Consider the following 21457-nt stretch of genomic DNA (forward strand, 5'->3'; position numbering starts at 1 on the left):
TATTTGAATTTGCAGAAATTATTTTATCTTTATTTTAATGGAAGTATATAATATAAAATAAAAAATAATAATAATAATAATAAATACCAAAAGTCAAGACAATTAAATGCTACAGCTTGAACCTCGGTCCAACCAACTGTTTTCTTTTCACCAACATTCATCCAACGGTCCACATCACTCCATCCCATTAATCTAGTCCCCACCTTCTAGAAGCCCTCCGCCAAAAAAGTTCAAACTTTAATAAATAACATTAAAAACTTCCCAGGGTTCTACATATAAAAAGTAAAAAAGGTCCTTCTTATTTTTTTTCTACCGCTGAAAACTATTCAAATTATTTATTATATATATTTTATAAGAAACATAAAAAAATATATTACATATAATTAAACGAAAATTAAAATACTCCATCCGGTCATTTTTTTCATTTATCCTTGTCTATTTAAAAATTTTATGGAAATATTAAATATTTTTTTTTAAAAAAAATTACTATTTATATTTAATTTACTGTTATAATTTTTTTAATAAATCATAATTAACTATATATTTTATTAAATTATATTTTAAACAAAAATTATTTTTTTGAAATATTAATAAATATTTTTTTTATAAATGCTAGATTAACAACTAAATAAGAATACTTTTTATTAATTTGTTAAAATAAACAAATAAAAACACCGGCGAGATTATAAAATAGTAAGGTTAATTTAATTTTTCTATTTTGTAAGGGGTGAGATATAAATACTCATTATCAAAATCAAAATCAAAATCAAAATCATTGCTTTAGTGTGACACGTCCTCAAATATTCCTGGAAAGAAATTTCCCACGAGTTTTCCAATTTTGCCCTCGCGCATGCTTCTTCACCAAGAAACCATCCATATAAACCCCTCCCAGATCTCCTCCACGATCCCAAATCCCCGCCGATGCTCCACTCTTCGCCGGCGCCGACGCCGGAGATCGACCTCACCGACCTCCCCGCCGTCGCCATCCTTGGCCGCGGCGCCAAAGGCGTCGTCTTCCACGTCCGCTCCCCCTCCGAACCTCTCGCCCTCAAAGCCATCTCCCGCTCCTCCATCGAGCTCAAGACCCGCTCCGGCGCTGGCTCCGACGATGCCTACAAGCGCGTCTGGTTCGAGCGCGACGTCCTCCTCTCTCTTCACCACCCCCTCCTTCCCACCCTCCACGGCACCGTCTCCACCGACAAGATCATCGGCTTCGCCATCGATCGCTGCTCCGGTGGTGATCTCAACTCTCTCCGCCGTCGCCAAATCCGAGCATATGTTCTCCGATGATATCATCCGGTAACAATTCTACAATCTAAACCTAAAAAAAGTGAAAACCTTTTTGAATTTTTTTTTTCAATAGTTTTTTTTCTTTTGCTTAGATTCTACGCGGCGGAGATGGTGTTAGCTTTGGAGTACCTTCACGGATTGGGGATCATCTACCGAGATCTCAAGCCGGAGAACGTCTTGATCCAAGACACCGGCCATATAATGCTCGTCGACTTCGATCTCTCCACCAAAATCCCTCTCCGATCACCGGAACCCTCATCCCTCCTCGTTCCTCCATCCATTTCTCCCATGAAAACGAAGAAGAAGAAGAAGTCTCCGCTTCTCCGATGCTTATCACGCAATGTAAACGTCTCACCGGAAACAACCGATTACCCAACCGCTTCACCAGCCAGCGGCAACGGCGACTCCGGCCACGGTCCGGGTAAGTCAAACTCATTTGTCGGCACAGAAGAGTATGTATCGCCGGAGATCATCGCCGGAAAAGGCCATGACTATGGCGTTGATTGGTGGAGCTTGGGGATCGTTCTCTACGAGATGCTTTACGGTCGCACGCCGTTCAAGGGCGAGAATCGGAAGGAGACGTTCTACAGGATCTTGTCGAAGTCGCCGGAGCTCGTCGGAGAGAGCACGCCGTTGAGAGACCTCATCGGAAGGTTGCTGGAGAAGGAGCCGGAGAAGAGGATTGGGTGCGAGGGTATAAAAAGCCATGAATTTTTCAGAGGGGTAGATTGGGAATCATTGTTGCTGATCTCGAGGCCGCCTTATATTCCATCAGGGGTAGATTGGGAAGACTCCACGGATTTCATTGATGTTGAGAAGGTCGTTGAGGACGTCTTCGGCGATATTTCTTTAAATAATAATAATAATAATAATAATAATAATAATAATAATAAAGCACACAAAAATGATGATTTTAGTGGGTTTTGATATTATTTTTTTATTAAAATTAATTGTTCATATACTTGTTAACTGAAGGGTACTGATTTGTTTGTTTATATCAAATTATTTTTATGAAAAAAAAATTTTGGGATTGAAGAAGTGTGACCTTATATTATGCTATATTTGTATTTAATAAAATATAAAATATATGTTTATTATAATATTAGGTAAATTTTCATTTAAAGAAAATTTAAATTATGGTGATTGTGGGGAAGATAACATAAAACTGTCGTTTTAAAGCTATAATGTCAATCTTTTTCATTGCTCATCCGTCTGTGTTGATTTATATATTTAAAATAAAATCATTGGATAATTTGCAAAAATATACTTCATTCATGTCCTCAATAACTTAATATCATTAGTTATTTCACATAATTTAAAAAAAATTAGTTATCTTTTGAAAATTATCCCTTATTCATATTTCTCTCATATTATATTTTAAGAAGAGAATTGAATAAAATGTTAGGATAATTTTAGAAAAAAAATAATAAATATTTTTTTGATATTAAAAAATAAAAGATAAAAAATAACATGGGTTATGACAAATAAATAGTAACAAGGGAGTATATTATAAATTTGATATATTATATATTCAATACTGATATGTTATGGGCATGTGGAGGTGTGTTTTTAAAGGGTTTTTTTTATATAGATAAAATATTATAATATTCCAAGGGACACAAATTTCAGGAAGATATTTTTAAATAGTTTAAAATAATGTCGATATAAGTTATATTATGACTTACAACAAATGCTTTCTTGCTCTCCTCTAAATTACAAGATCTACATCTATTAAATCAAATATAAAAACACACCCATCCATGCAAACATGTGACACTTTGTTGTCCAACTGTCTTTTGATCAGACAAAAGTCAAAAAAATATAATACATTTACATTAATAATTATCAGAGTTTTATAACCTGATTTTTATTTAATCTGATCCTTCAAAACGCACAGTGGTATATTATATATATATATATATATTAGATGATCTCAGTGATAACAGAGATCATAGTAGTTGTTTACTCACTATATAAATTTGTTTTTAAAAAAAATTTAAACTATTAAGAATAACATAGTTAAACCATGATCCAAATTAAATACAATTGTCAACCATTGAATAGCCCAATGAAATGACACCAAAATATAAGGGGAGGTTATGTGTTCAAATCCCTCCTCCGACTGTCCTGTTCATACAATGTTTACCTGGGCTTTTTATACTATTTTCATACTGTACATACACTATATATCCGGGTTTCAGTACTGTTCCGTACTGTTTATATTCATATAAAAAAGGCGTTTGTCGTCTATTATTAAAAAAAAAATTAAATACAGTCAATTAGACTTATAGTTAAGTTAAAAATCAATTTAAATATATTTTAAAATTTCTGTAAAATGAAAATAATTTTGGTAACATTTAATTTTCAACAAAATAAAATGATCTTTTCCTCACACATATATATATATATATTTCAAAATTTAACTTTTAAAATTGTGTTTTTAATTTTTTTAATTATTTATTATTTTTTTAATGATTTATATAAAAAATTCTATGGATAATTAAAATATATGTAGATTAATTGGAGCCAGTTGATTGAAGGATTGATATCAAAACAAGTGTCATACAACCATGAATACAAAGTGGATGGTTCATGTTGTCTTTCAGGCCAAAATAAAAAAAGAATGTGACTTATGCAGGTGAGATTTGATGCCACCATTAAATTAGAACCATCTAAAAATTTTATTTTCCATGTTATTATTAAATGGACATAAAGAGACAAGAAGGGTCATGTTTTTAATGAGTGAAAGAAACATTAATCTTTTTTCTCATGCATTAATTTCGTCAAATATAATTAGGATTAACATTAAATGATATTAACTTTAAAAAAAATTAATTGCATAGTTTGAGAAACATATATAATTTAGATCAATATTAATTTTTTTAAAAAATAAATAAACCACTTAATTATTAGCACAAAGAAGAGAAAATTACAATGGCTCACTAGAAATAAAAAATGCTATAGAAAAATAATAACACAGAATAGAGATAACAAATAACATATGACCAAAAAGTAATATATATCTCTAGGAAATGATTTTATTATTATTATTTTTTAGCTATAAGCACCGACTTGTGATTAATTTAAAAATATATATATATATAGTGAAAAACAGGACTTTTGGAATAATATTACTTTTCTCGATTAATTTGCAATCCATTTGCTTCAAGGATGAATCAATTCTCCTCAAACTTTATTTATGCTTCTTTTAGAACAATTATAATGCCCAACTATTCCCAATGGTAGACAATCATGAGATTCTCTTCTTCTTTCCAATTATAAACTTTTAATAAATAACAATTAAGTGAAAATTTCAAACTTCATAACAATTATTCCAATATTGCTCATGATTTATATAACTCTGTTTAAAACTGAAACTCTGATACAGTGTTGTTCCTTGATAATTAATATCATACATATAAAATAAAAATTTAAAGCTCACTGCATGTGTACATCTAATGGCCTCTCTGAAAACTCATAATCAGTGACTTTGAAGAGGAGATAGTTCCAATAACTCCAAAAACAGCTCCAATAATTATAATAACTCCATTGAGCACCACCACTTGTTTTGTAAGTTTAGGCCAGAAAATCTTCAAGTAAAAAGCACAAGGAAAGATGGCTGAAATTGCAACACTAACTAGTGAACCAGTTAAACTTAGAACACATTCAAAGTAAGGCACTGAAAGAGCTAGCACCAATATGAGCAACAAGAGAAGTGAACCTATGCTTCCTCTAATGGCCATCTTCATTCTTGAACTCATGTAAGAAGGAAGATTGTGATCTAATTGGGCGGCAAAAGGCGTGAACTCTAGCGCGTATTTAGTCATCGGTGTGAGCACCGTCGCCCACAGCGCTATTTTCGTGACGATGAGATGTCGAGGCATGCTTAGTGTCATCTGTGAGCTCACTGTTGGACCAAAGAGTTTGGCTCCCATGAATGCTAATCCAGTGTAGAGTGTTGTCACTAAAGTGAAGCTTGTTATTGATACCTGTACATAGATAAAGTTTACTACTAAATATTAATGCATGATCAAATTCATGCATGAATGGTAAAACAAATGGCACTTATTTATATATATATATATATATATACCTTGGTGAATTTGGAAGGATCTTTCATGGCAGTGTAGATGTTGGGGAAGACAATATGACCGGCATAACTGAAGATATAAAGGCCTGAAATGGAGGGAATCTTATGGAGTTGAAGAATTGGAATAGTTTGGTTGGCTTTTTAGTTCACTAAAAGCGGCTAAACATGCAACACTTGAAAAGATCAACATAGACATGAGAATTCCTCCAAAGGACAAGAAGGAAATAGAGGAGAGATTCTTCAACCAAATGCTTGGAAGAGCAATCACAATGGCTATTACCGTGAGTAGTTGAGATGTAGATAGGCGAAGGCCGGGAACTTGGAGATGAACTCCGGCGAAGACTAAGCTAAGGTTATCGCTTAAAGAGATCGTATAAGATACGAGGGTGAAGAAAATCTCTACATAGATGAAAATAAAGGCTATGAGTTTTCCTTTTCTTCCAAATGCTTGATGACCAATGTCTGCATATGTCTTTGAGTTGTTGTCCTCTTCAAGGCATTTGCCAATGATGTGTGCTGTGTATGCACACATGATTCCAAGTCCTATGAGCAACAATGCTGATAACCATCCCTCCATTCTCTAGTGCATATGGAGTTGATAATTGTCCAAGACCTATATATAAATTCCCATGACATATTAATCCATGTATATATAAGTTATGTTTATATATATATGTGTGTGTGTGATTACCTATGAGCATGCCAACCATGTTGATGACTGAATGAAGAAAGGAGCTAGTTGTAGTAGTGTTTGAAGTAGTAATCAAAGCATGATCACAGTTGCAAAGTTTCTTGTTTTGTGAACTATGGAGAGAGTTTAACTCAGTGGAAGCTAGCCATGCACCATGCATTGATTCACTGACTACTTGGTGACCCAACTCTAAGCATGAACAACATCCATTTGTCTTCTTATTATCCGGCATGATCTTGGATGCAATGTAAACTACGCAATCTTTAGATTTCTTTGTATTTGGTCTTTTCTTTTATGAATGTTGATGAGAGAATGGTGGTGTATTTATATAGTTGGAAAAGGTGGTGAAAATGCATAAGTATAAGCAAATGGGTTAATATCATATTTAGTACTTCTATTATTTTACTTTATGCTCCTTTATTATAATTTATCAGTTGTCTCTATTTTTCAAATCTTTTGAAAATGTCAATCCTTCTCTCATATTCAAACGACTGTATTTTTTTTCGTCCAAGACGTTAACATGACACAGATCATTTCTAAACTAATAATATAAAAAAATACACTGGATGTAAATTACAGGAAAATAAGAAGGGTTAAGAGTTTTTAGGTATTATCAGGATTTTTAAATATTAATACGAGGTTAATAAGTAATATATGCCACATCAGCGTTTTAGACTGAAAAATGAATGGTCATCTGAGAGAGATTGGTATTTTCTAAACGTGAAAATAAAAAAAATTGACAGTGGATAAATTATAATAAGGGATTAAAAGGACATATTGATGATAATAAAAAGATTAAATAGGGTATTAACAGTAAGCAAATTAAGAAGAAGTGATGAAATTCTATAAGTTATCTGGCATGACAAATTGTGATTTGTGGAACTTTGAGGTGTAAAGTTGGTGGGTATTGGTATTGGGTAGTGAGGTGATGTCAGACAAGCATCTTGTCAATTTGTTCTTCCTCAAAGTTTGGAGTATGGATAATTAATCATCTCTCTTATTCTACTTGCTGTGGCATGGCAAGGGTGATCAGAGCAGTGCTCGTTGGGTTGTTCTCTAAGGGATAATATCATCTGTTTTCCTTTCTTTTTTTTTTCCTTGGAGTTGGTCTTTTGTTTTATATGTGAGTTTGCTATGTTTGTCCCATTCGCCATCTTAATCCTCATTTAATTAATCAAAAGAATCAATATTAGCTTTCTAATTGTTTCTCGATCATCATCATATTTGTTAGATTAATCCTTTAAACATGAATGTCAGGCTCAATATGCAAATTTTTTTGTTTTGAGAAAGGCAACAAGCACCAAAATCCCAGACACGTGCACGTATGGGGAGTAAGGCTCTAACACCGACCCACGTGCCCTCACCTTGTATAGGACATGAGGTTCGATCCAAAATCCTCTCCAAAACGAATGCCCTACGCAAGGGACCCAATACCAATTGACCCAAACGTCGTTGGTGGCTCAATATGCATTTGCAGAGGTGCAAAGCTTTTGAGGAATATTTTTTTAAAAAAAAATTTATACATGATTCTTTTCTTATTGAGAACACACACATATATATATATATATATATATATTAATAAACATCACAAATGTAATTAATTAGAGGTGTGCACACATGCTGGGATGGGATTTAATCATTCAGCAGTGCACCTCATCCTCCTGGGATGGGATTTAATCATTCAGCAGTGCACCTCATCCTCCGACATAAAGTGTGAGTAACAAACTCAAACAAAGACCTAGAATCTATTAAAAAAAAATTTTAGTAATTTTTCAGATGTGCATACAAAACAACAACATTGGTCGGCAAGCAATAAGATTCAGTGTCGATATAGCAGCCATTAATGGAGGAATATATATACATAGACATCAAATTGGCTAATCGGATGCTCATATCGAATATATACTTCTCATACATCAGCATTGTATATATATATATATAGTGTAACGTAAGTAAGTGTGAAACATGAAGGGATTAATTCATCTTCCATTATTCATTTGCTTTTATGATTCTTTTTGTTATAATTTTTCAAAAGGAAAAGAATTTAGGCTTGGAGAGAAAGAAAGAGAGGAGTGTCCACTGTGATTATGAATTCCATTAATGTGGAAATTCTTGTTCATGATTCATAACTACAAATTGGAGTAGTGGGAAGGTGGTGGTGGTGATTTCATTTTCATCTATGGCTGCTTCTGAACAAGAATCTTCCCAGCTTGTGGGAATTTAATGTCAACTCAGCCACTGCCAAGGAATCTTAATCACATGCATGTTTTTTTGTCTTCCAAACTTGAAGAAAATATGGAGAAAAACTAGTTGGTAATCAAATTAAGGTTTTCTAACCTAGTGATTTGTCTTGTTAGGAAAGATGTTATTAGGAAATTAGATGTGTGGAATTTTCAAATGTCTCTAATTTTTAAGTTCCCATCGGATACCGTCATATATATATATATATATGATGACGGATGTATTTGTTTTTGCGTATGCTTGTTAATAATTGTTTTGACCCTAAGCTCGATCCAAACCTAATTCAAAGTTAATGATTGATGGGTCTGCCCAAGATCAATCCTAAAAAACTTTGGATTGGATATGGATATCATTTTTAAATGATAGACCAATTCTTTTGGACTTTTTTTGGGTTGATTTAACAGGCTGACCAATGAGTTGATTTATTGAATTTATTATTAAATATTAATAATAATAAATTTTAAAAAAATTCACAAAGAATATATAGAATGAGTAGGTGCCAATCCAGTTGGGATTTACTTATATTTTAGTAATGATGGGCTTTATATTTAAAATTTGGGCCGGTCCGGTCTGGCCCAAACTATTTATGAGACTCATCGGATTTGGGCTTGGGCTAGATCAAAGCCTTAATTTTCTGAGTTGAGCTGATCCGGCCCGGCCCAATGATGAGGGTGATCTTCTACTATGTTTTATATATATATATAACTATTTCAATGGTTATAATATTAAAAACAATTTAAAATTTTTTGACAAAATGTGAGATTTATGAATAAAAAGAAAAAAAAAAAGGATAAATCGTCTATATTTTAAAAAAAAATTGTAAAAATTAAAACTATAATAGTGATGCATGATACAAGGGTTATATATCCCTCTCAATTCAATCGTTGAGCTTTTTTATTTTGATAAAAAAATTATTAAGAGTTAATTTCCTTATTTATTTTAAAGAAAAACAAGGGGTAGGTATAAAAGGGTGATTCTTGTTGAGATAAACATAAGTACATATGATAAATTTTAATCTATTGTTTGATTTGATCTTATGTTCATGAAGTATAATATACAACACTTTTAAATAAATAAAATTTAATTTCAAAGTTAATTACGCTTTGGGACATAGTGCACAAGACCGTGATTTCAAGCCCTAGCTTTAAGCATCTCACATGAAAATATATAAATAAAATATAACTTATATATACTTCTATATCCCTCTAATTTTTTTTTTATCTATTTATAACATCTTTTAATTTTTAAAAAAAATAAATAAACCACTTTAATTAAGATTCCTTTTAACTTTTTTTATAAATTAACGATTCCACATTTTAAAAATTTTCAACTTTTTGATCTCTTTTAATTTTAATTTAATTAAAAATTAATAAAATTAATTTTTTTCTCTATCTCTCATTTTTATTTTCCATTTATAAATTCATTCCAAGCTCATAGAATTCACCGGAGTGTGCATACAATTAATTAGGTATGATTGACCAACTTGGTCTCAAGTCCCTCATCAGCTCACTTGATTCATATGTTGTCTTAGTGAGCTCGGTAAAATATATAAGAATTTAATAGAAAGCTAGATGAGCTTACTAGAGTTATAGTGACTTTGTATCATAAGAATGATAAATATATATACCATTGCTCATTGAAGAAAAATTGAACTTACCAAAATTTTTTTAAATTTTTATGGGAAGCTTATGACTTTATTTATTTTTTTATAATAGTATATTAATAAATGGTTATATATATATATATATATTATAATTCATATGCACACACCTAATGTATGGGCCTGAGCATGTGTGGCAGCCAGCCCATGTCACCTTGTGCTCGTGCTGGCCCACAACGCAATTGAAGCTGACAAAGCTCGTGTTCGCTATGCGGCGGCCCATGCCTTTATTTATTTATTTATTTTTAATGAGATATATAAAATTATTTACATCCCATCATATATTCATATATATTAAAAAATATCCTTTAAAAATAGTTGAATAATGGGAAAACATCTTAATTTTAAATAATAAAAAAAAAATCCCTCTTGGAAACCAACACATAAATACATCAATTTTTTACTTTATTTTTTTTTAAATAAACCACTACATAATTACTAAGAGATTCAACAAAATATAAAAAACAACACCCACCAGTTATAAAGAGATATTAAATAGAAACAACCATACAATACAAGAAAGATAGCAAGAGACATAATAATAAAAGAGAGTAAAAAGCAAATATCCTTGAACTACTACTACAAACTTTGAATCTACTCCTCTTCAAAAATGAAAATGATTTTATTTAGATTCACCATTGTACTTCCATGTAAAGTTATAAAGTCAAAGCTGCACTTTACAGTAACGAGTGAATCCTCCAATTTAACTCTCTCTAAAACTTAAATCTACTCCTCGTCCCGAATAGAAATGATCTTATCTAAATTTACTATTACATTTGCATGTGAACTTATAAAGTCAAAACTGATGTAGCTCTCTCAGTCACCGGAACTTCAAGAGGGTTTTACGCTTATGATTATAGGATTAACAATTATGATGATCTTGTAATTCTAAAAAAAAAAAATGAAAAAAAAAAATGAAAAGGGTACTTCCGACATTTCATTAAAATGACTGGATAATGTTGTAATAATTGCACGATTTACAAAAATTCATCAATTTAATTATTTATTTATTTATTTTCCTCGAAGCCGCAAATGGCGAGCCCGTGCGAGAGCTCGAAGGAGGCCTCCTCTGGCCTCGCGTCCATGGCGGCGCTCCGGCGGCTCGCCGCCGTATCCTCCCATCTCCATCCCCCGGCCCAAGAACCAGGGATCTCCGTCGTGCCCGCTGTTGCCTCCTCGAGGAGCTCGGGAGGCAATGGTTGCGTCTTTTGTGAGATTATCCGTGGTGAATCCCCTGCTTTCAAGGTTCTCTGCTTGGATAATTTAAAATTCATTTGATGATTTTGAATTTCTATGAGTTTTGATTTTTGTTAATTTTTGCTTGATAGAGCTGGAATTGATGGCCAATTTCTTTGTTTGGTGGTAGTATTGATATCTGGAGGCTGGTGAACTGATTATTTGATGGAATTTGTTCCCAAATTATTCGATTTAGCAGTTGTTTAATTGGAGATAGTGTTTTGATTAGGGATTTAGTGCTTGTCCAATTGGTTTGTGAAATCTCTGTATTTGGGATTGGATTGATTGACTTGGATAGTTTCAGTATTTTTTTTTTCTCTTTTGGGAACTTAAAATTCTATTCACTGTAATACATGTTTGTAGACTTTGATATTGATGAAAATAATGTAGAAAATAAGTTACTTGTTTGCAGTAATAATGGGAATGAAATTGAGAGTAAATGGCAAGAATCTATTTAGAATTTGGTAATGGATCTTGACTTGGTCAAGTGTATGTTTTTTCTTGACAAAATGGGTTCTTGTGAATGTTTACTGTGTTTTACTATCCAATTCTTGTGCTGTTGTAAACCAGTAAAATTATAGTAGTTTGTATTGAACACTGTATTTCATACATGGCTGTTGATTGATTAATGTTTTCTTATCTTAATGTTTGTCATGCAGTTGTATGAAGATGATATATGCCTATGCATTTTGGATTCCAACCCTTTGACTTTTGGGTAAGGTATTATGCAGTTCCTATTTTGATGTCATTTGACACCTACAAATTGGTGTTTAAGCTGTAATTTCTTCTTATGCTGTTCTTGTGCCTTTGAACCACTACTTTCCCTTATTCAGTGTTTTTAATTAAAAAAACAAATCATATGGTACTGAAATGTAAATAGATTGAATTCATTGTGAATTGTTTTTATAATGCTAGCTTTCTGGTATGGCTTCTCTGAGGATGCTTATATGCCTCCATGAATATGGCCTTCTATCAGAAGTTTGTTTTCTTTTTGTTACATCTAAAATGAAAAGGGTATCAATTAAACTAATAGTCTGATGTTCTTCAATTTGAGGCAAATACAAGTTGTCATGTGTTTTCTCTATTTTATTTCTCTCAAGTGTGTTCTATTTATGTTGCTTTGCAGGCACTCTCTTATCATCACAAAGTCTCATTTTTCTTCTTTACAAGTGACTCCTCCTTCTGTAAGTGTTATTATTGACATATTTCCTCCGTTAAAATTTGTATATCGATTACCAAGTATCATAATCTGTTTGATTTAATATCTCTGTTGCTTGGGAGGAGAGCGTGACAAAAACAACCATTATATTGGTGAAAAAGATGAAATAAATGGTAATGGAATTTTGTTGTTTGTACTTTGGAAAGGGTGGATGCTATAAAGCTAAAGATATTAGTTTGCTAATGCGTTTAAGAGAATTCAAAAGTTCTTCCCTTGAAGCATTATTTTTCTTTTCCGAAAAAAAATTGATAAACCACATTGCATTAATAAATAAAAGTCCGTTTAGGTCCCAAACCATGGTCTTCCTTCACCATAAACAATTAAAAAAAGTTTTTTTCCTCATACTCTATGTGATGTAAGGTGATCATCTTTGCTTGAAAAGATATATGTTTCGGTTTATTTTTGGCTATTTACAAAGCTCTATCTTGCCAAAACATCTTCGACATTTTTGTCTTTAATTTTCTAAATAATTTTTCTGGTGCCTCTTCGTTAATTCATATATTCTGCTTCTGCTGCCTCTACTTTCTTAATGTGCATCTGTTTGGATCAAAACTTGAAATTTCCATGTTCATGCATATGACTATTTTTTATGCTTAGCAGCCAAGTTGAGGAGAATGAAAAAAAATATTGTCAGTTGGCACATTAGAAGTCAATGAAGAAAAAGGAAAAATCTTTATTTCAATGAATTTCTACAAGCTCCATACCATATATAAACAAAGTTCTGCTCGCTTTATATCATGAGTTGTAGCCTCTTCTATAGCCTCTAAAAATGAATTTATAATAAAAGTTTGAATTATATGATTTTCATGTGCAGGTGGTAGCAGCCATGTGTTCCACTGTACCAACCCTTGGTAATGCAATCATGAAAGCTACTCATTGCAGTAAGTGGTCCTAAATACAGTTGGTTTTCTGTTAATTATATAGAATTAGATGCAGGAGTTAATATTTGCATACAAAATTATGAATTATTTTAGTTCTGAATTATGACAACAAAGAACAACATTCTAATTTTTTTTTTTTAATGATAGTTTTCTGACTTAATTCTTATATTGGTTCATTCAAAGCAGAATCATTCAATCTTGTTGTCAATAATGGATCTGCTGCTGGACAAGTAATATTTCATGTAAGTCATGATACTGAAAATTAACCAACCTAATAAAATACTTACAATTCCGATGTTCACTGCATCAATTACTTGTTCTTATCTTGCAGACTCATCTGCACATAATTCCTCGTAAAGCAGGTGATCAGTTATGGCCTTCTGAGGTAATTAATATACTCTGTCTGATGCTTATCATGGATGGAATCAATTCACTGATATATTCTCGAACCTACAGAGCTTTAGACGACAGTCCTTGGAACAAAACTCGGAAACCTTTGTTCTAGTAAAATCCATCAAGGAACAACTCTCCTCTGCCGATGAATCTACACCTGCAAACAACTCAGAAGATTAATGGTTGCTTAGTGAATTCTACATACACTAGCATTTACCTTTGTTTATAATATATACACTCTTTATGTGCGCCAATGTCCAGAACTTGCTGCTGAAAAGTGCAGAGGATGATAACACCAAGTTGGTTCACAACTCAGGTTTGTACCATCATATTTGAATATTTAGTTCTCAGATTACTTGTTTTAAATGCAATTAAAGAAGTTTGACATGAATATATGCAAACAATTGGAGTAAACCAATGCCATGTGAGACAAAACCCTAATTATGAAACCTGGTCAAACACAAACAGGAACATTCAATTCAACTCTAAGAAAAGCTTGCCTGGATTGCTTTGCTTGTCCTTTTTAGAGATATTAATCTAAAGTTATTGAAAGTATAGCTCTTGTACTACATTGACCATTTTGCTTTCTGAATCTGAACATGTGAGACATCTTTTTATAGTTCACACTAAAGTTTCTTAATTACTAGTGAATTCTGAATTAAGTTCATGAAAACATAACTCAGGTTGGAGATTCAATTGGATCAATGCGAAAAAACCATTAGTTCGAGAAATGCAACAAATTTCAGCTTATGGGTTGGGATTCAAGAACTAGGGTTTGTTGTACATTTATTTTATTTTATTTTTATCTCTAAATATCAAAGTATAGGATGCAGAGTCTTCAAGGTCAAAAAGGCGAAAATCCGAAACCTTGTTAAGAGTTCCTCTTTACATGATTATTGTAAACAGATGCACTTTTACAAACCAAGGGATTAAATAAAACATGATTAGCATTCCCAGAGCTCTGAAGGATTCGATTTGGAAAATAAGAGGGCTGTTCTAGGGACAAACTCAGACAAGCATGCATTTATCTAATCTTTCTCTTTACTCTCTCTCTCTCTCTTAATCTTGATATATTCTTTAATCTATGAAAACCAAGGACAAAATGAAATTAAGAAGGGTTTAACGTTAATGATTCTTATAATACATAGTTCATGTTGAAATCTGGTTCATTAGAACAAGGGCTTAATAAGGGTCAAGCCATTGAAGGCGTGTGTTTGTATAGAGAATAAGACTATGGAATAAAAGACCTCTTATTTATGAAATTATAATACTTTAAAATACTATATGTATATGCATATCTGTATCTTTTCTTCTTCTTTATTGCTGATGGTAGCTGTCTTACCCTAAGAATAGTTTATTATCTTATTTGAGAATAAGGGTAGAAGTTTGAATTTTGTATTCACATTTTTACTGTTGTAATCAATGATTAATATTTGGTAGTGTTTATTAAATAATTATGATTGATGATTAATTAAATTTTGTAAAACAAATTACTCTAGTTGTTTAATGATTCCCTTATATATATATATATATAACGGAAATCACAAAAATAAAATAAAAAGCCTGTGCAAGCCAAAGATGGAACCCTCAACCCTTTCTTCATTAGAAAGGAGTATAACATGCCAAATTTTGCTCTTATACTGTTGGTCATAATATTACTATTTAGTGAATGAAATCTAGTTTATTTTTTCCATAACTAATTTGTAGTTCATCAAAATAATTTATAAATGAAATCTAGTTTATTATATAATTTTTTACGAAATTTTTTATTATAAGAGATCTTTAAAGGTGGGTTTTGTCTATTTTATCTAAGTAAAAAAAAAATAAAATAAATAATCCATCTCCATATACATTTCAAAATTATAATATTGATTAAAAAAAATTTTTCTTTGAAAAAGTGGATAAACCACATGCATTAAAAAAAAATTAATTAAAAATATTAACAATCATGAACAAGTGAAAAATTTTGTTTGATAAAATGAGTTTATATCAATACTGTTACTCATATAAACTTATTATTATTATTATTATTATTTGGAAATGTTTACTCTCTCTTCTCAACTTGTTATCGGTCCAAGTGCATGGCTTTAATATATATATATATATATATATAAATATATATAAATATATTTAAACGTGTGCTTGTTTTCCGAGGAGGCACGGGCGCTCCGCCGATTTCTCCAAGATTAAGCTCTCTCTCTCTCTCAGTTCTTAGGGTTTCAATACTTAATAACTCTTCTCTATTTCTCTATTGAACACTGTGCCATCCTAACACTACCTCTCCTCCTCCTCCTCCTCACTCTTTTATCTTTTATTACCCTTGTAACTTGCTAAAGTACCATATACTAATACTCTTTATTAATTTTTATAATCATCTCTCATTATCTCTTTGCTTTCTTTCTACTCTCCCTAGAAGCAACGTTGTTAATTATTTCTCATTTTATATATATATATATATATATAGAATAATTAAGCAAGATCTCCAATCCTAAAAATGGAGGACGTGGCCCTAGATACATGAACGCTTAAAGCCATGCATGGCGGGGATGCATGCATGCATGCATGCATCTACCCACGTGGACCATTACTTTACATGCATGCATGTATTTACGTACGTAGATACGTATGTATACGTGTGTGAAGAGGTCTCTTGTTTTGTTTTGGCTTGTCCATTCACTTTCTCTTTTAATCTCTCTCTCCTTTTTCTTTTATGTGTGTGTATATATATATATATATAAAATAAATCTCTTTCTCTTTCTCTTTCTTCTCTTTCTTGGTTGGGGTTTGGGAAGGAGTAAGGGTTGATATGATTATAAGATTAGATTACCGAGAGGCATTTATTTTGACTGTAGGGGCAGGCTTTGTAGAAATATATATATATATTTTATATATATATATATAAGGATAGAAAAAGAGCCTTAGGGGAGGGGCCATGCATGTGTTTTACCACCTTTGATTCCTTCCTTGACGGTCAAACTTTCAGCAAGCAGTGCTACCACCGAGATAGAATTAAAATCAATATCAAATATCTTAATGTTAATTAATCCCACTGTGTTTTACATACAAAGAAAGAGAAAGAAAGAGAATGCTCTGAGAATGAAAGCAGAAGCCCAATAGCCCGGAAGACAAGGAGTCCTGTCCTCATTTAGGACACACCCTCTGAGGTACCCTCCTCCTCCTCCTCCTCCTCCTCCTTCTTTCCTTTTAATTTCATCAACTAATTAAACCAACAAACATATACATAAGATATATAGTTTCTGTAAGTGTGTTAAGGTGGCATGATGGTCATGCATGCAGAGCAGGAGGTGGCATAAGAATGGAGGTTGGTGGGAAGCATTAGGAGACTGCTCTCCTGACTAAGTGACACCCAAGCATATATAGGCTTTTGAATAAATGGGTGCAGGTGGAGAAGAGCCTCCTTATTCTTATATATGTTTCCTTGATTTTTTTTTTCTTCTTTTTTTAATATAATTTAAAGGTCACTATCCTTAGCACTTGTCAGAAATCAACTTCTACAGGTGTGCTTCTAGGACTTAGATTACAGTGTCAAACAAACTACCCTAATTAACTCTATGGTGTATTCACATTTGTATATACATATATATATATCATATATATCTGTACATTTTATTATTATTAGTATTATAGAAAAGTGAGTGTCTTCTAGTGTTTGAAATGTTTACCTTCATTCAGGTTCTCTCTTTCCAAGCCCCAATGCACTGCTGCTCTGCACCTATCACTGCACCATCCCTCTCTCTCTCTCTCTCTCTCTCTATCCCTTTGTAAGGACTGACCCTACAAAGGCTTCTCCTTTCCCATAAAACGACAGCAGCACCTCCCTTCACTTCTCCCATATCCATAAATAGCTCCAGAGTTGCCAGCCAAACCTCTTCTTCAACTCTGTGTTTGTCTTTCTTTCTTTCTTTCTTTAAATGGGCTCTATGAACAACTGGTTAGCTTTCTCTCTTTCACCTCAAGATCTCCAACCTTCACAAACTCCTCAAACACACATCACAGCCGCTGAAGCAACCACTGATATCTCCTCTGACTGCTTTGGTCTCTCTGGCACTCATGACTCCTCCTCTGGCATCCCTTCTCTTCCCCATGGCTCTTTTCTCAGTCTGGGATTCTTACAACAGAACTCACCATCAACCTCAAGGTAATATTTTATATTTACTTGATCTCTTTGCATATATAATCCATCTATTAATTTGTATATATATATATGTTTATACATTTCTTGGATTTTGTTTTGGTTAAAGATTGGGGGATGAAGGGGATGGAATTTAAAGGGAGTTCATCAGAGTTATCTATGTTAGTTGTTGGATCAAGTAGTAATCAGACTAACACCATGGAAGATGATGAGCCAAAGCTTGAAGACTTTCTTGGTGGCAACTCCTTCTCTGACAATGATCAGAAACTTCATCCAGGTGCTTATGATCATAGTACCAATGAACACCATTACTTGTTCTCCAACTGTTCTTTGCAGCTCCCAGCTACTGCAACAGTAGCAGCATCAACACCAAATGGGGGAGGATTGATTAATCATAGTACAGGATCAGGTGGTAGCTCTATTGGCTTGTCAATGATCAAGACTTGGTTGAGAAACCAGCCAGCACCAGTGCAGCAACCAGAGAGCTTGAATAATGATAGTGTTGATCATGCTGTTGCTTCAATGGTTGGGAACTCACAGGGGTTATCTTTATCGATGAGTTCCGGCACCGTCACCGCATCAGGGTCTCAGTCAAGCTCTTCGCTGCCTTTAATGGTGGTGGGTGGTGGTGGTTGTGGAGGAGAAGCTGGTTCTTCTTCATTGGATGAAAAGCATAAGGGAAGTGCAAGTGGTATTGATGCACAGAATGGAGCTATAGCTATAGAGGCAGTGCAAAGGAAATCTATTGATACATTTGGCCAGAGGACTTCCATTTACAGGGGTGTAACAAGGTTTTGAATTGCACTTCCTAACATGCTTAATTAAAATCTTATGATAAGTTTGCTGATATTTATTTATATTCATGTTTTGATTTATAGACATAGGTGGACTGGAAGGTATGAAGCTCATCTCTGGGATAATAGTTGTAGAAGAGAAGGACAAACTAGGAAGGGGAGACAAGGTGCATGAATGAATAAATTTTAATTCTAACAATTAAGTTAATTATATTTCTTATTGTGTTCATGAGTGCTGACATCTCTTTTCATTATTATTTTTTCTTTTCTATTCTGCTGGATCATTGCCAACAATGACTTTAATTAATGCCAACTCCTTGCAGTGTATTTGGGTAAGGAAATTTATATATGTGTATATAAATATATCTTGTGTACTTTCTTAATTTATTTGTTGTTATCATGGATTGGTTTTCATTGATCATATGTATAAAAGGTGGTTATGATAAGGAAGATAAAGCAGCAAGAGCTTATGATTTGGCTGCTTTAAAGTATTGGGGTACTACTACAACTACTAATTTTCCTGTAAGTTTTCTTTAATTGTTTCTTGGTTCCTTTTATTTGGAAATCAATAAATTAAGCTTGGTATTTTGATTATCTTGTGTTTTATTAGATAAGTAACTATGAGAAAGAGTTGGAGGAAATGAAACACATGACAAGGCAAGAGTATGTTGCATCTCTTAGAAGGTAGTCTCCTCTATCATAAATTTAGAATCATTTAATCTTATTTCTATACATAGTAATTAACAATGCTATGTATGCAGAAAGAGTAGTGGTTTTTCTCGAGGTGCTTCGATTTATCGAGGTGTTACTAGGTATGTGATAATTCACAATTCAGATTATTATTGTTCTTGATTATGTATGAATTAAGTGTTTTATATATGTTTCATTTGTTTCGGATGAAGTTATATATTAATTTGTTATTTTATGTGGCAGGCATCATCAGCATGGAAGATGGCAGGCAAGGATAGGCAGGGTGGCAGGGAACAAGGATCTCTATTTAGGCACTTTTAGTAAGTCCTTAATTAAAACAATTTAAACATCTTCATACATGATATCAATATAATACTGTGCCATTGAACCATTTTCATATATCAATGTCATGCTCTCCTTTCAATAAACAATGTTCACATACATTTCTAATTCTGAAACTTAAATTCTTCAATGGCCTTACAATTTTTGTAGGCACACAAGAAGAGGCGGCAGAGGCATACGATATCGCAGCGATTAAATTTCGTGGACTAAATGCGGTGACAAACTTTGACATGAGTCGATATGATGTGAATAGCATTCTGGAGAGCAGCACTTTGCCGATCGGCGGTGCTGCTAAGCGTCTAAAGGATGCTTCAGAGAATGCAGAGGCAAGTGTCGATGGCCGGAGAATGGATGATGAGGCTATAACTTCACAGCTTACCGATGGAATGAACAGTTTTGGCAGCCATGGTTGGCCTACAATTGCATTCCAACAACCTCAACCTTTGGCATATCACTATCCTTATGGTCAGTACAGAGGTTGGTGCAAGCCTGAACAGGATTCCGTCGGCATTGCGCATAACTTGCAAGACCTTCAACAACTACATTTGAGTAACAACACTCATAATTTCTTTCAGCCGTCGGCAATCAATAATCTAATGTCTCTAGATTCATCGTCGTCCATGGAACACAGCACTGGATCAAACTCTGTGATCTATAACACTAGTGCTAATTATCAAGGAGGGTTCATTGGAGGGACTTCTGGATTTGCATTGCCGTTAGGCGGCACGGTTGTGGTCGATCAAAGCCGGAACAATCAATCGAGCAGCATTGAATACGAAAGCATGTTGCCAAATGCTTATTATCACCTATCACAGCCAAATTCAGCAGGTCAGGTTGTTAAGGACAATGGATATGAGCAAAGTAGTTCTTGCAATACATGGATTCAAGCTTCAGTGCAAAGCATGGAACCAAGTAGCAGCAATAACAACAATACTGGTCCTCCAATTTTCACAGTATGGAATGATGCATAGATTTTGATTAGTTTTTTTTTTTCCTTTTTTGATCAGCAAGTTAGGGAAGTTGGCTGAAAGATAGTAGACTGGTTTTTAGTTTTAACATAGGATTGAACTTTGAAATGTTTTGGGGGAATTAGTCATGCTTTGTAAGTAAATTTCAGAGAATAATTATTTGGAGGTTGTATTAATGTTTGGATTTTGTTTTTATTTTGAGTGAAAATTGTGAGACAAGATGCATGAGGACATGGAAGACATGATTCCATTATCTTAATATATTTAAATTTATATAATAAATGGATATTTATGCATGTTTTACGTGAGTATTTAAATAGCACGCATTCACGTATGCATGGGGAATCCCACATGCAGGACTTGGCCTTGAACATGGTGAGCTTTGTCCACCCACATCCCTGACAAACATAAGACATGCATGCATCCTTCTCTCTCTCTCTCTCACACTCTTATTCAGGTCTTCTTCTTAATTCTTGTTTGAAAGAAGGACCTTAAAGAAGGGAAATGGAGCACCGTTTTAGGGCACCAATGGTGAAGAATGGGTTGCTTTTCATGGCAGGGAAAACCACCCAACCACTTCCATTTGATTTGATGGCAGAGTTTGGGAAAATAATGGAGTGTTTGATTAGGATCTTTTGGAGTGTTGGGTTGATGGACTTTTTTGATTGGATGTTTTTATTTTATTTTATTTTATTTTATTTTTTGGGGATAGTATGCATGCACTTTCCAAGAAGATAACATCATTTGCACTTCATTTTAGTAACTTTAGTGAGTTGTTTTCTTTGGCTTTGGTTAGTTAATTTTGGTGT

General features: G+C 33.2%; 4 protein-coding genes across 6 annotated transcripts; 3 read left to right on the forward strand and 1 right to left on the reverse strand.

Annotated features, from left to right (window-relative positions):
* The first annotated feature begins 882 nt into the window (after positions 1-882).
* Positions 883-2423, forward strand: LOC120270012 (serine/threonine-protein kinase OXI1-like). The gene is given in 3 exon segments (XM_039277020.1): positions 883-1266; positions 1268-1299; positions 1383-2423. Coding segments are annotated over 3 exon segments (1212 nt in total). The 5' UTR covers positions 883-921; the 3' UTR covers positions 2218-2423.
* Positions 2424-4656: 2233 nt separating this feature from the next.
* LOC120270854 (amino acid transporter AVT1H) lies at positions 4657-6341 on the reverse strand. The gene is given in 5 exon segments (XM_039277920.1): positions 4657-5279; positions 5384-5515; positions 5517-5951; positions 5953-5993; positions 6072-6341. Coding segments are annotated over 5 exon segments (1374 nt in total). The 5' UTR covers positions 6304-6341; the 3' UTR covers positions 4657-4745.
* Positions 6342-10997: 4656 nt separating this feature from the next.
* On the forward strand, positions 10998-14659 carry LOC120270024 (adenylylsulfatase HINT3-like). 3 transcript variants are annotated; one of them, XR_005539540.1, is made up of 9 exons: positions 10998-11217; positions 11868-11923; positions 12335-12392; positions 13242-13308; positions 13495-13550; positions 13640-13693; positions 13765-13883; positions 13963-14017; positions 14385-14659. XR_005539540.1 is itself a non-coding variant. In XM_039277031.1 (8 exons), exons 1-7 carry the CDS (start codon positions 11005-11007, stop codon positions 13879-13881), a joined length of 621 nt encoding a protein of 206 aa, XP_039132965.1. In that variant the 5' UTR covers positions 10998-11004; the 3' UTR covers positions 13882-13883; positions 13963-14220. The 3 variants fall into 3 exon arrangements, 1 of the variants encoding a protein (XP_039132965.1); XR_005539539.1 differs by having other exon boundaries at positions 13765-14017; XM_039277031.1 differs by lacking the exon at positions 14385-14659 and having other exon boundaries at positions 13963-14220.
* Positions 14660-17420: 2761 nt separating this feature from the next.
* Positions 17421-20801, forward strand: LOC120270648 (AP2-like ethylene-responsive transcription factor AIL1). The gene is made up of 9 exons (XM_039277706.1): positions 17421-17860; positions 17964-18645; positions 18733-18815; positions 18972-18980; positions 19082-19170; positions 19259-19332; positions 19410-19460; positions 19582-19658; positions 19831-20801. The coding sequence occupies exons 1-9, from the start codon at positions 17773-17775 to the stop codon at positions 20649-20651; spliced, it is 1974 nt and encodes a 657-aa protein (XP_039133640.1). The 5' UTR covers positions 17421-17772; the 3' UTR covers positions 20652-20801.
* The last annotated feature ends 656 nt before the right edge of the window (positions 20802-21457 follow it).

This window comes from Dioscorea cayenensis, chromosome 10 (genome assembly GCF_009730915.1).
Source record: "Dioscorea cayenensis subsp. rotundata cultivar TDr96_F1 chromosome 10, TDr96_F1_v2_PseudoChromosome.rev07_lg8_w22 25.fasta, whole genome shotgun sequence".
Lineage (NCBI taxonomy): Eukaryota > Viridiplantae > Streptophyta > Magnoliopsida > Dioscoreales > Dioscoreaceae > Dioscorea > Dioscorea cayenensis.

What these genes read in the sequence shown, in the direction of transcription:
- LOC120270024 (XM_039277031.1), top strand. Translation starts at nt 11,005, where the DNA reads ATGGCGAGCCCGTGCGAGAGCTCGAAGGAGGCCTCCTCTGGCCTCGCG. An exon ending in TCCAACCCTTTGACTTTTGG is followed by an intron (nt 11,924 to 12,334) that starts GTAAGGTATTAT and finishes GTTGCTTTGCAG; the next exon opens with GCACTCTCTTATCATCACAA. An exon ending in ATCAGTTATGGCCTTCTGAG is followed by an intron (nt 13,694 to 13,764) that starts GTAATTAATATA and finishes TCGAACCTACAG; the next exon opens with AGCTTTAGACGACAGTCCTT.
- LOC120270648 (XM_039277706.1), top strand. Translation starts at nt 17,773, where the DNA reads ATGACTCCTCCTCTGGCATCCCTTCTCTTCCCCATGGCTCTTTTCTCA. An exon ending in ATTTACAGGGGTGTAACAAG is followed by an intron (nt 18,646 to 18,732) that starts GTTTTGAATTGC and finishes TTTGATTTATAG; the next exon opens with ACATAGGTGGACTGGAAGGT. An exon ending in TATGTTGCATCTCTTAGAAG is followed by an intron (nt 19,333 to 19,409) that starts GTAGTCTCCTCT and finishes CTATGTATGCAG; the next exon opens with AAAGAGTAGTGGTTTTTCTC.